Raw genomic sequence first — 14,565 nt, 5'->3', positions numbered from 1 at the left:
AGCTAAAAGGCAACATCACGGGTTGTGTTAGAACTCTGTTAGAACACGGTAAATGTAATTACCTGAATCTGTTCTGTATTTTTCTTCCATTTTTTTCTTCAGACCTTCCATCTCTTCCAACAGTTCTCTGTTTTTTGCTTCTGATTCCTTTAATTTACTAAAGTAAAAAAATATGATCAAAATGTAATCTGAAATGTCTCAAAGGCAGGAATGTCAGTACATAAGGTTGTTAATTTCTGGTCCTAAATCTCAAGACTTTCGGAAAAAGCCTTTTTGTTTGTTTGTTTGGGATTTTTGGGGGGCTATGTTGGGTTTTTTTGAAGGGCATTGGGGTTTTTTTAAGTGATTTTTTAAAACGATGATTGATTTTACTTTTCCCCTGAACAGACATCTCATTATTTGACTAGATATTTAAAACTGTACTTAAGAGTTCTGCTACCACTGCAGGTATCTGCCAAACAAAATTATTCTAATAGTACTTTGACTCTTAATTCCCAAAAACATGCCTAACTCTCCAGTTAGAGAAGAAATGGTAGTGAATTTGCTTTGAATTTCCTCTTACAACTTTTTTTTTTTCTCAGATGCTCAAGATTTGTAACTTACTATAGCAGTGAAGTGTTTACTTGAAAAAATTTTTACAGTTCTCATTTGACTATGTAAGAAATGCATTGTCTGTAGAATGGAATCCTTCTGACAAGAGTCCAATATCCCAGGCACAAGGAGCCATTTTAAGGAAGTTGCTGCTATTCTAATCAGCAGTTTAGATCAGCACATTAATCCCCAAACAGAACCAAAACCCTCATTACCTTTCAAAAGATATGTTTGCATCTTTAACTTTCCGTAGCTCTTCTTGAACTAGTTGTTTGGCACGAATTTCTGCATCAAGGGCCGACTGTAATTCCAGCCTTGCTGACATATCCAACTTCTGACTGCGTCGCACTTTCCAAAGTGGATCCTGTTGCAATAAGTTACTGAGTATTACTATCAACTGTCTACGGATATTTCTCTTCCTGCCCAAAGATATAAATTAGCTTGCACACTGGTTCAGAGAATGCTCTTTCAATCAGCTATGGATAGCATACCTGCTGCATGAAAATTAGTCAATAGTCAGTCTTCATTACACAAAAATGAAGAAATGAACAATTTTAATATTGGTTACACCATTAACACACTATGCTGGAAACCAAAATGCTGGATCACTGAGCACAGAAGTCAGACAGAACCCACTGGAAATGACTAGTTTTCACTGTCCAATCTAGAACTGAGTGTAAAACTTGCACAGTGATATAATGGACTTTCAAAGATGAGTGAAATGACAACATTTAATGTAAAACATACTAACATAAAACATACCAAGAGTAGCAAAACTATGAGAAGGAAAAAAGGAAGAAAGAATCTGGGTCTGGACATGCCCAAGATACCTGGAACATTTGCCTAAGCAAGTCTTATGCTTGCTAAGTAGCATATACTATATATGCTGCTATGCATCTAACATATGCTACATACATACAACATATGCTGTACTTCAGCACACACCATGCAATTCCTCCCTACTACCCCAAAAGCTAACATTCTGAGCTTTTCCAGGCATTTTTCAGTGTGGACTACGTTTCTGATATTTCCTAATGAATACCTGTCTAGTCATAGATGAACTTGCAAATCACAGTCATGAAAACTGAGAAGCACTTTTTATGTTGAGAAGTAAATGCCTTAGAGCAGGTTCTGTAGAAACTAGTTATAATACAAAGAATAGACAGTGTTCTTTATTCTGGCAGTACCTAAGATAAAAATGCAAACTGCATTTGATCCAATCTTTCTCCCCATTAAACCTCTCAATATTGTAATATAGTCTCCTTATGATGCAGACAAATGTCAGCTCACAGAAATAAAACTTTCTCTTATTCTCTCATATTCATAGGTTTGGAAGGGGTGAGTAATTTCTCATGCACATAAACCAGCAGCAGATGGATTCTGGATGGCAAACTCGTGATTGGCATTAGTAGGGATGTGGGCTCCCATGCCAAGCTGCAAATGGCTCTTCCTTTCCTTATGCAGGTGTTTTTCTCTTGAAACCATACTCCTTTATGAGAGCTCTTTTATTAAATTTTGGGGAATTCATGTTACTATTGTATGGGAAAATTATGGCACAAAGGTCTCATTGTTCTGCATGTAAATAAAGCCACGTGCTCTGTGTGCCCCTAGTTTCTATTGGTATAAGACAGATAATATTTTTTCACAGAAGAAAACTTACTTTGTTGTCTCACTGTAACAGCAATTATTCAATTGTGCATAATATGGTAAGGTATATTTCTGTACTCCCCTTTGATGGTTTAACTTATTGTTTCTTTTCTCATTTGTAGTGTTTAATATCTGTGATGACAGATATTAGTATGAAACAACTGCCCCCTGTAATGATGAAATTCTTATCAGGTTACCTAGTTGGATTTGCAAGCAGTAGCTAAAAACTATAAAGCAGAGCAGAGGATTAATTATTTCTAGGTACAAAAATGTAGCTTCTCAGACATGCCCAGAGCATCCTGAGTGTTTCCTATTTCCTTACCAGTGTTCGTGACCCCAGACTGGAACTTCTCAATGATTCTAGTTCTTCTGTCATCTTGGAAGCTAATGCTTGGAGATAGCCACGAGCATCCTTCTCATCACTTACCCTGTTGTGCAATTACAAAAACCCATAACTTAGCAGTTTCATGGCTCACAGCACCAAATAGTGTACCACCAAATTAACAGAGGGTCTGCGCTGGGTTTAGGGACATAGCAGGAATGAACAGAGCAGGGAAAACTCTCCCAGCAACAGAAAACTGAATACATCTCAGATTGCCTGCCTTAAATTTTTCTTTTGTCTGATTTTCTTGATTGTGGCAGTTGCTAGGGAAACTGAAACCTCCCTTTTTCCATTAGCAGGAGTTCTGCAGAGATTAGCTGTTATACGAAAATTATCTGCATATTACTTGCTCAATTTTTGTAAGGGCTACCTTCCAGTCCTTTTTGTTTTGCACGCTGAAATTCTTGCACACAGCTTGCTACAACAGTGAATTATATAGCAGAGAAGAATGGAAGTACTAAGTGCTTGTCTAGTACATCTAGCTCTGTATGTTCTATATGTTAGAGGTTCTATATGTTAATGTTGACCTTTTAAATCATGACCAAATTCCTGAATGAATTTATCAAGATATTCCAAATTGGATGATTTAACAATCACTTTAGAGACTGAAGAAAGTTGACACCCAGACTCTGCTTTGCGCTTGTTTTAGGGGCATCTGGCAATTTTAACAAAATCAGCACTCAGAAGTACCATGCTTTTGCTGGTCTCATAGACAAGGCCTAGCTATATGTTAAAAAAAAAAAAAATCCAAGCAGTATTTCAGAAGTTGAAAGTGGCCACCTCTGGATCTCTAACCAGCACATACCATTGAATGATTTCTGCTATCTGAGCTTCCCAGTGAGCAACAGACTCCTTCTTTGCCGCTAGGTCTTGGAGCTCATCTTCCAGCTGTCTGTTCTGTGCTGTCAGCTTGTCCACGAAGGAGCAGAGCTGAAACAAGAGATTAGTTTCACTTGTGACTTAGGGCAGTTTCAGACTTTTTATACATGTGTACGTCTACACACCTTTAGAATCTGAACAAACAAGACCACCCTGGGCTATCTGGATAGGCTTCCTTTTTGTGAAACTATCAGTTCACAGAAAATAATCTAAAACAAAGGAAAACAAAAAACAAAGTGTAGAGGTCAGAGAGGAATAAGGTTTAACTGTAAACCACCAGGAAGGCAGGGAGTGTGTATCAATGATTCCCTCTCTTTGCAGCCTTCATGAAGAATCAAAAAGGATGGTGTCCTCTTAATTGTGGGAATCATTCCCCCAAAGAGCAGAGTAGCAAGATGCTAAAGTTACTATGTAGCCAAATCTCTAATATTTATATGGCAAAAATTATGTTTTTAAAATTCAGATAGTGCCTGAGTATTCACAGATCCTGTTTTGATCCGTGAGTAGACTACTTCAACATCAGAGATTAATGAAGTATGAATTATGTTTCCTGAAATAATTACCCTCTCATTTTCTGTAGTTAGTTTTTTGTTATCTTCCAAGAGCATAGATCTTTCACGCTCATATTTCTCCTTCATTGTTCCTACTGCTTCCTCCATTTCACTGTGCCTAAAGAGAAGGGCAAGAAATAGAAACACACTGTCACATTGCTGAACCTGTAGACTGGGATTTTCAAAAAGGAACAAACAGAGTTAGGGTGAACTACTAGCCTGCACAGGCACCCATGCAATGCAATACGTACACACAACAAAAAGAAATCCACTGTGAGGGAAGCATGCCCAGAAGCTTACCTCTCTCGCTTTGTTTTCTCTAATTTGTCCTTTAATATCATGATCTCTTTCTGGAGTGCAAGCTGATGGCTCTCTGAATCATGTACTTCCTTTTTTACATTTTTTACTTCCAAAACATGTGATGCTTCTCGTCGGACCAACTCCTCTTCATAAAATAAGATTTTCTTTTCCAGCTCAGACTTAACTTTGGAAAGCTCCTGCTGATGTTCCAGTGTGGCACCAGCTGTCCGGCCTCCCTGCTTCAACTGCAAAACAAGAGGAGAAGCTATCAGGGACAAGCTATGATCTTTATATTTTGAGTATGTTCTTAAAAGTCAGAATTGTCCAATTGGTGGCACTTTGGAAAAATTTTTATTTGGGCACCGAGTGATTTAAAAGGTGCCTGTCCTCAAGCATTATAAATGACTGCTCTGCTTACATGACCTGAATAAGGGGCTGAAATGGCTTGCAGAGGTAACAAATTTGGATCACATTGGTTTACTAGCTGCTTAGAAATTATATTAACTGAACATTTTCAAGACATTAGTATCCAGCAATTAAAGGCTTTCAAGCAAAAAAGGCAAATAAATCTGGATGGGTTAGGTCAGATTTCTAGTAATGCTGCAGTTTTTAAGTTTCCCACTGGTATCAACAGTTGAGGAAGTCAAACTATTGCAGCTTCTAGGCCATGAGTAAATATTTGTCAAAAACCATGTAACCTTTAGAGCTTCCAGTTCATTTTCCAGTTGTTTGGAGAAAACCTCGCTGTGCTCACGGAGCTTGCGTTCTTTTGATGCTTCTGCTACGACTTCTTCAAGTTGGGCTTCAAGCTGTAATGAGTCATTTTAGGTCATTTCAACACAAGATAACACTATCTGGATCATTCATTTCCTTGCCTCCATATGGCCTAGCAGCAAGTTTTACTTATTTCTATTTTAAGTTGCACCACTATAACAACCATCTCAGAATGTCACGATAATTGTTTTGCCTTCAGTGATTCAGGCATCCATCTGTCACATGCAGAGAACTATTATTTTAGTTGTATATTTAGTTAGTATATTATTTGTACTGATGTGAACTACATCAAGCCCATTCAGGGATAACTGCAGAGCTTCTATTACAGAAAGGAGAAGGAAATGGCACTAAGAAGACACTGCAGCTGAGAAAAAGGAAAGTCTCCCACATTTACAGGTTAGCTCCATGCTTTAGTATATCTAAGTAAGGCAGCTTAAAAATATCAACCTTTAAAACAAATTACTGCAAAACACTTTAAATATGAACACTGAATATTTTTACTTTGCAATTATGAAACAAAATAAGCTTGATCATCCATTTACTGACTTCAGAAAGCTTATCAGAAGACAAATTAGATTTAGTGGCAACTAAGGCAACTGCTGGAATTCAAGTAATAGCAGCACAGTTTCAAACCCTGACAGGAAAAGTAAGATTTGTTTTTCTGTGTTCAAATTAAACTAGCAAAGTTGTTTTTAAAAGGACAGTACTTAGAACTGTGGAACAAGATAATGAACTTCTAGATTGTGCTCTGAATGGAAGATTGGTAAAATTGTTATGAAAGGGAGCACAGAGGAATTTTTAAGAACAAAGACAGGAGATTTTTAATGCTCTACATGAAAGTATTTAACTGCATTAGCAACAGCACTTGAATGCCTGCTGCACTCTGCTCTAGAGATGAGATGCCACAGCAATTCATCAATTCCTAGTTAACTATCACATCTTGTTCATGGAGAAAAGCCTTAGAAATTTCATCATCTACTACATTTTCATAGACTACCCTTCAATTTGCCAGAAGTTTTCTAGCAATGCTTATATGGCTCTTGAATTTCTCTTCTAAACTTCACCCAGAGAATACAGAAAACATTGTGATTTTTCAGTGATTAAAACACTCTAGATTAACCACAGTAATTTTTTCTTACGCTCTCTTCTGGTTATCCACTCCATCTCATGAAAACTATAAATTGCCTAGAATATTAATTGGAAATTAACTCGCTTAAAGACATTACAGATACTCTTACAATGACTTAAGTACAGAAGAAGGAAAACCCCATATTTAGTTTTGCATCACTATTCCTCATTTCAGCTGAAGAGAAACATTCAGTTAAAAAAACAGTGAAGTCAGAATACTCCAACCTCAGAGCACATGAAGATATTCACTGAGCTTTATAGGTTTCAAGCTGACTGTGAGTCAAGACTCTACAAGAATCAAAACACCAGAACTAATAAACTGGGAATGTAGAAAGAATACTTTCCTCAAGATTCAAATCAGCCTGAGCGCAAATAAAACCCCCACAAAAATCTCCAGAAGACACCCAATTTTTCCATACAATCACATATGAGGTACAGGGTGAGCAGCAGCTGAAACATATGAGTGCTAGCTATTTTATCAAGCTACCTCTTTTCTCATCTTCTCTGATTTACGGACGTCCTGCCGCAGCGCATCGATTCTCTGCATGCTCACTTCCAGCTCCTCCTCTTTGTCGCGAAGTTGCCGGGACAGCTTCTGCTTCTGGGAGCGCAGGTCCCCCATCCTCTCACTGAGCTCAGAGAACTCCTGCACAGCCAGCTTCCTTTGTTGGTGGGCATCCCTCAGCTCTTTGGACTGCATCTTTAATCTCTCTGAGGCTTCTACAAGTTGCTGGTTTAAAAAAAAAAATATATATATAATAAAAAAGAGTAAATTGAACTCCATATATTCTTTCCAAGAAGAAAGAAACTGGAGCTACATAATAAACTTGTTTTGACCACCTCTCATAACTACTAAAGATTTCTAACTCTTAATTTACACAGTTATTTAGCTAAGCAGCTGCAGTGACATACAAAGACAGCCATTACTCGACTTCTAGTGTGGCAGCTCCAAAGCTACCTTTGGTATCCCTAGAAGTCTTTCTTATAAATGTGACTACACAAGGCCACCTCACCTCCAAATAACTTAATTTTAGATTACCACCATGTACCTGCACATTTGTAACCTTGTTTAAAGGAATGCTTCAGAAGACAGGAGATTCAGGAGCAACATTAAATAGATTGTACCAGCACTGAGGGGTACAGTGTGAGATTTTTCAGAAAACTGTGGAAGATTCCTTAAAACAAATTATGAAACTCTTAATACTTAATTGAAAGTATAAAAACTATTTCCTTTACTGAAAGTAGTTCACAAGAATTAACAGGATTAAAATACAAATGGAACGTTTGACATAAAATCATTTGAGAGTGGGAGGAAAAAATAAGAAAAAGAGCAGAATGACACAATCAAATAAATATATACTGTACAAGGGAATTCTAAAAGTAGGAGCTCCATTAGTAGGAGCATTGCAGGAAGATTAAACTCCCAAAAAGCATGCACTCAGACCAGAAGCAGCATACTCATACACTCTGCTACTCATACACTCTGGCAAACAATCCCTACCAGTGGTTAACAGACAGAAGAGAGACTGTTAAAGTCTAGTGTAGAAACAGCCCAGAAATTCTGACCCAAGTACTACTTTTGGATCCATATGAATGCTCAGGAACAATATGGCTGGCAGACTTTTGCAAAACTAGTTATTCCAATACAGCTAGCTTTTTTTACTATTATTGAAAGTGGTAGGTAGTTTATGCAAATCCCTATTTACTTTACAACAGAATATGTTGCTGACTTAAAACTGAAATACTGCTACATTTTAGGAAGCAAACAAAAGGGATAATTTACACAGCAGCAAATAAACTCAATGATTACATAAAAGTCATCATTAGCCTTAAGCAAGAATTAACCTTTTGGTATAAAAAAAGAGTAAATGGGCTCTTTCAATGAGCTCTGCTAACTTCTGTGCAAAGATCCTTTCCCCCTAAATAGACAGGTGTACTCCAAATGTCACCAGCAGGCCCTGGTGTCATGTAAACTGACCCATGGACAAAAACTCTAATTCTGCCAGGGATACCAGCCAGGTATCTGCTGGGTCTGTTTCCTCCCTCATCATTCCCTGAAACTGGAAGAATAGAGGAGAATAATACTTGTGTTCCTGATCCCTTAACAAGTCATCCCAAGGCTCTGAAGTCTCTCCTGACTGCCCTCAGGCTTCTACTGAAACAGTTGAGGAGAATTAAACAGCTTAATTAAAACCATTTTAGGTGTTTATTTCATCTAGCAGAACACAGTTGAAATAAGAAGCCCATCAACTTCCAAAAAATAGAAGAGTGATACTTTGGAAAGCTACTGTACTGTTCAACAGGTTCCCTAAGATCTCTGCATAGTGTTAAAAAGCAGCATTTAAAACACTAAAATTGCAATCACAACAGAACTGTTCTAGAACTACTCTACACGACCATTTAAAAAACTATCTATCTTTGGATCAGTACCTTATGAAGGTCCTCCTTTTCTTGCCTCAGTACTCTGCACTGCTTTTCTAGTCCTTTCAGCTTGTGCATGGAGTCTTCATGTTCTTGTCGAAAAGCCACTGCGTCCGCAAGCTGCGCTTCCAGTTTGCTTATATCTGTAGATTAATACATATTAAAAGCAACTGATCCCAAATTAACACCAATAAAACAAGCCACATCACTCATGCAAATTGCCATCACTTTGCTTGGAAAATCAACTTCTTTCCTATTCTCACCATTTTAGACTGTTTAAAGTACTTTGGGACATTGATACCTCAAAATAATTTTATTTTTCTCAGCCCCAAGATTGTTACCTCTAAGTGAAAAAGCTTAGCACAAGGCTTTGCTTTGTTTTTGAGGACCACAACTTCTAGGCCTAGAAAATCATAAAATAAACTTGAAATGTTCCAATTCCAGTTCTAGTAATGTGTTTCCTAGATAGTTTTCCTTATGCAACAAAAAGGCAACAGTCATTAGTGCATCCAGCAAGACAGGCAAGGACTATTTATTTTCTAGATAAGAACTAATGAATAGTTTGGGAAAGAAATACCACCCTGCACAAGGTAACCAGGAGACCTGATTGACCATACTCCGGGCAGCTTGTTCTCACTTTACTTTCAAAGACAAATAAACAAATTTGATTTGAAATTATTGGTTTTAAGTGCAAAAAACCCAACACAGCCACCTTTATATACTCCTGCTCAGTCTTACCAATTCTAAGAAAATGAACAGCCATTCTCTATTTGGTTTTAATTACCACTTCTATTAAACAAATAAATAAGAAATTTCACAGGGAATAACTGTCTCACTCAAGTTCCACTGATATCTGTTGCAGAACAGGAAAAGAGATCCAAGTATTCAGGATCACAAGCAGTTATAATGCCTGAAGTATTATTCCTTTCCTCACCTCAAACAAACTTTCTCCTACCCTACATGAACGAAATCCACTTCTTTTTAAATAAGAACATACTATTAGAATTTATATTTAACAGGACATCACTGGTAGAAGAACTAGATAAACCTGAACCCTTCGCAAAAGCAGACTATTAATCTAACTATTGTGACTCAAACCTAATTTCAGAATACAGAAAAATAGCTTTTTTGGGGAAGATAGTCTGTGTAGGAGAACAGAGCTGATTTTTGCAGTGCATACACCTAAAAAAGAGTTTATTGTCAAATGAAATCGGGAAAAGACACTCTAAAAAAATCAGCATCAGCAACTTAGCATCTGAACTCACACTATACAGGCCTCTATAAAACTCTCAGCCAAGTCATTAGGATTCAAAACTACCATTTTGTTTATCACTGATTCCCACTTAAAAATTAGGTGCTAACAGGAGGTTTGCATGGATAAACTAATAGCATTGTCAAGCAACAGATTTTCAGTGATATGGGTGAGTCAGTCTTCCCTCAGGACAGATGCCAGTATTTGTTTTTCTGCAATGCTCAGTGCTTCCTAATTAATGCATCTCCAAACACAGAAACACAAAGGGAGCAGAAGCTCAGAAATATTTAAATGCGAACTACTATTACACATCCCCCATCTACTCCTTTATGTTACTGGAGAGCAATCAGACTTCTATCTCCTGTTTCTTACACCTGCTTACAAGTAAAACCTCTCCAACATAATACTCCTCCCCAAATGGAGGAGTAAGAGAACAAGATCTCCTGAGATTTTTAGGGAAACAAATATCACACAAAATATTTAACTAAATCCATCCACACAATTCATGACACTCTGGACTTCCCATGCTAGTATGTGCTATCAAGCCAAGCAAGTGGAAGAAGTAGTTAAGCACTCATCTGGAAAAAGCTGAAATGCCTGTTAATATTGAACAAGGCTTAAAACACCCTTTGTTTCTTAAATAGCTCAAGAACATTAATTCTACTTATTGCAAAATAAATTGCATTACTATAATTACCATGCCAGAGGCTTACCTGTTAATTTGTTCTTCAACCGTTCAATTTCTTCATTTAGTTTTTTAATCTCCTTATCACGGCTTGTATTTGCTGTAACACACACTGGACCTTGGAGGTTCTGTACTGTCTGTGTAGATTCTTAAAATCCAAAAAGAAAGGAAAAGATTTTCAATAGAATATATTCCAATGAGCAGAGCTAAGAACCCAAACAAATATAAACCACTAACCTTGCAGTTTTCTGTTCAAATCCTGCTTTTCTTGCTCTAATTTCCGTATTTTCTTTTCATAGCCTTCTATTTGTGAAGTGTTCTTTAAGTCTCGCTGTACATCCGTATCTTTGGTTACAGTGTCAGACTGCAGCACGCTCTTTAAAGTGCCTCTATCAGATAAAGAGCTGAAAAGAAATACCTAAGTTAGGACATTTTAATAAATACTCACAGCAGTCTATAGCTGGGACATGCTGGGATTCCAGCAAATATGCACCTTAAATTTACAAGTACAATTAGTGCAATAATTGTTACTGTAGAGACAATTCTCGGGGTAAAGTTATTATTCCCTAGCTACTGCTGCTGTAGAATTAAGATACCTGCATGCAGGACTTCAATGATGCAGGTATACTTTGACTTCATAAAGTGCCTAAATGACTGAAAATGTTAACTCTCCCATGCCAAAGGTTACAGGTACCTGGCAGAAATGGAAGCAGGTAAATGTACCTGCACTGAGATAGCTGAGGGACAACCCCAAAAGCTTAAAGCATGGTAAAGATAGATTTCAGTTAATGTTTCACATGATCTCACTGTGAAAAGGATGACATATATGTTTTGGGTTCATGGGGTAACAAACCCCAGCAAAGAGAAATAATGGAATAACAAACAGGTCGGAATACCCTAAGATCAGAGACAAGCATATGTTTGAGAGATCTCTAAAGTCAGATGGAGGCCATTTCAAAGACATGCAAAGTGAGCCACTTTGTCCATGCTCAGAACCCTCTATGTTAACTTTGTCTACCAGCAGGACAGTGAAGCAATGAGATAATCCTGAACAGTTCCTGGCAGATGTCCAGTGTGGATAAGACTTGATCTCAGCCTCTCAGTGCAGGAACTGCAATTGACACATCTAGTCCCTTAACTTTCTTTAATTTCAAATACATAAAATATTAAATATCGAAGCACCTAATCTTGGCAAACAGGATCAAAATATGTTCAGACATTCAAAAAAAAACCAAACAAGGAATAAAAGTTTGGCTGCATGTATACCTATGGACATCAACCTTTCTATATGTTTATAAAAATGAGAATTCCTAGGAACTAGCTGCATTTGGGAAACAAGTTTCCTTTATAAAACATATCCTTTGCTTACCTGTCAGTTGTGTATGTAAACCCAACGAATGGCAAATGCAATCCAGAAAAGCCTGTATGAGAACTTGGTGGCACCACTTCCTGCATGAAAACAATGTGCATGAAAACCCAAGAGAGAACCCATACAGAGTGAAAGGCATTTCATTGACCCTCAACAGCTAAAAGAGAGACAGCTAATGGAAAGATTTTTCTTAATACACCAACTGACAATTGGCAGTTATGCTCCACTGCCCCTGAACAAGCTTTATTTCAGATTAGGTCGCCTAATAGAATAACTTGAATTTCGGAGCCTCTTGAACTGGCACTTGAAAGGGCAGCATTTCAACAAGTTCAAAGCACAATGCAGCCAGTAAAAGGAAACCCAAAATTTCAAGTTCCTAATTAAAAGTGACCTGGCACCAAAATGCATGCTGTTAGTCTTACTGTTCTAGTTACTGTCAGACATGTAATCAAAAAACATGCCAAAAGCTCTTAATTTCTTGGAATACAAGCCAGTGAAAAAAATACCACAAAAGCTCTCTACTCCTGAACCATTTGTAAACTACAAGAAACAGAAATGGAGGAGTGCAACACCAATGTTCCCTAGTCCAAGAACCAGCCTCCTGCTTCTCAAGTCAGTGGAGAAGTACCAGGATGAGTCCTCTCACTTGGACCGCGGTGCTTGCAAGCTACACAGAGAATATATGTGTATTTGTAAAGACAGCGGGGTTTTTTTTCGCCTTTGAAAAAGCATAAATCCAAATACTAGCTCTCTGTTAAGGTAAACTGAAAGGGCAACTAAGAGGCCTTTTTCCCTACCTAAGTATGTTTTAACTTTGACCATATAACAGTAATGCAGTCTGGCAAGTGCTACCACTTAAAAAAGCAGCTCCCCATTTCTGATAACACAAAATGCCAAGAAGTGAAAAACTTGAATTTTTCACATTTGGAGTGACTTATTTTTCATCTATTTATTCTGAAGTAAGTTCTCACTACTACTTTACAATGCAGCAAGGATGCATACTTCCATTAGTAATAGCTAAAAACAAAGACTCACTGGATTTCTTAGTACATCATCATCTACATCAAAGTTCGAGGTGTCAGAAGGACTGCTAACTTCTGGAATGTAAGGTGCTTCTAGGTTTCGGATGTTATCCCAATTAAGTCCTTCAAAAAATGCATGAGACTTAAAATCCTCTATTCCATTCTGTCCCAGTCTTCGCTCCCTGCTGCAGATAAGTCGCTGAATAAGATCTTTTGCTTCTTCAGATACATCTGTAACATGGGATGGAAACTGAAATCGTTCCTAGAAAACAAACAGAGAAATGTTTAGAGAAGGAATTAATTCCAAAACTTACAACTGTAGTTTTAAAAAAGCCATTAAACTACACCGATAAAACGGGAAATGAATAGTCAAATATTGTTCTAGTTACACTGAGTAATGACAGATCACAATTCAATACATTCAGTGACAGACCTTTTGTCTTAAATTGGATCTCAAGTACAAGAAATAATTTTTCAATTTCTTTAAAACAGGTCTTTTTGATCTGTGATTACAATAACTCTGTTAGGAAAAACAAACTTTTTTTAAGACATACCAGGATTTTTGCACACTACAATATATTAAAGGTCATACAATAAAGATAGACTGGTATTCTTAGTCTCTATTCTGATCTCTGTGGACCTCTGTAAATGTAATCTGCATTTAGAAAATATTTCTATTATCATAAACAAATGTAAGATCTAAACATTGTAATTACCACTAACACCTGAAATTACTGTAGACTGAAGAAATTGGAGCAGATTTTAATTTTCATTTTGTGATGATTGCTTAGATTTTCCAACATGAAAATCAGCATTTAGAGAAAAATTTCAATTTGACAAAGAATTACATTTCTGCAGTTCAGAGAAGCAAGCATTCCTAAAACCTGAACCAAGAAACCTACACATCATCAATCTAAAATACTGTGAAAAAGCAAACAACTACCATCACTTCAATATCTTCAAGTGATGAGTTTCTCTGTAAACATAAAGTCAGAACACAAGAGATTTAACACAGCTCTTACTTCATGATTCATAATCTTCCCATAGGTTTCCACTAGTGACTCTGCATAGAAGGGTGTTTCACCATACAGCATTTCATACATGCAGACACCCAGTGACCACCAGTCACACTCAGGCCCGTATTTCCCCATTCCATCTTCCATTGCTTGCAGTATCTCAGGAGAGATGTAGTCAGGCGTACCCACTGCTACTGATGACTGTACCTTAAAAATAAGGCAAATATAATTCTCATAAATTTCCAGTTTCTCTCAGCAACTGTTTTACTCAAACACTAGTATTTCTGACAGAGACTCTCCAACATGGTTCTGGAGAAGGAAGAGATTCATAAAATCACAGCAACATAACAAAGGAAATACTAAGAAAGTAACAAAGACTGCAAAGATTAAGTTCCATTCTACTGCTACGTAAAATCAGTTGATATGTTTTATTCTGAACAAAGTAGAAACCCAAAATAATCGCAGATACTGTGAAAGCAGAAAGACAAAATATATTTTGCCTTTGTGTCTGTTTATATTTTAAAATTGCAATTTGCTGCCCAGAAGTT

General features: G+C 37.2%; 1 protein-coding gene across 7 annotated transcripts in view; it reads right to left on the bottom strand.

Annotated features, from left to right (window-relative positions):
• CDC42BPB (CDC42 binding protein kinase beta) overlaps nt 1-14,565 on the bottom strand; it is a 93,889-nt gene that overhangs the window by 27,716 nt on the left and 51,608 nt on the right. For all 7 annotated transcript variants that reach the window (XM_053980767.1, XM_053980774.1, XM_053980769.1 and 4 more), the window contains exons 7-20: nt 14,024-14,224; nt 13,015-13,263; nt 11,980-12,059; nt 10,848-11,014; nt 10,639-10,758; nt 8,683-8,816; nt 6,740-6,982; nt 5,049-5,159; nt 4,351-4,595; nt 4,063-4,168; nt 3,426-3,550; nt 2,561-2,666; nt 807-955; nt 63-157 (exon numbers count right to left, since the gene is read on the bottom strand). In XM_053980767.1, the coding sequence (XP_053836742.1) occupies nt 63-157; nt 807-955; nt 2,561-2,666; nt 3,426-3,550; nt 4,063-4,168; nt 4,351-4,595; nt 5,049-5,159; nt 6,740-6,982; nt 8,683-8,816; nt 10,639-10,758; nt 10,848-11,014; nt 11,980-12,059; nt 13,015-13,263; nt 14,024-14,224 (2,131 nt within the window). The remainder of the gene's footprint in view (nt 1-62; nt 158-806; nt 956-2,560; nt 2,667-3,425; nt 3,551-4,062; nt 4,169-4,350; nt 4,596-5,048; nt 5,160-6,739; nt 6,983-8,682; nt 8,817-10,638; nt 10,759-10,847; nt 11,015-11,979; nt 12,060-13,014; nt 13,264-14,023; nt 14,225-14,565) is intronic.

This window comes from Vidua macroura, chromosome 6 (genome assembly GCF_024509145.1).
Source record: "Vidua macroura isolate BioBank_ID:100142 chromosome 6, ASM2450914v1, whole genome shotgun sequence".
NCBI lineage: Eukaryota > Metazoa > Chordata > Aves > Passeriformes > Viduidae > Vidua > Vidua macroura.
Note: the sequence above shows the minus strand (reverse complement) of the source record. Positions and strands in the feature narration are given on the sequence as shown.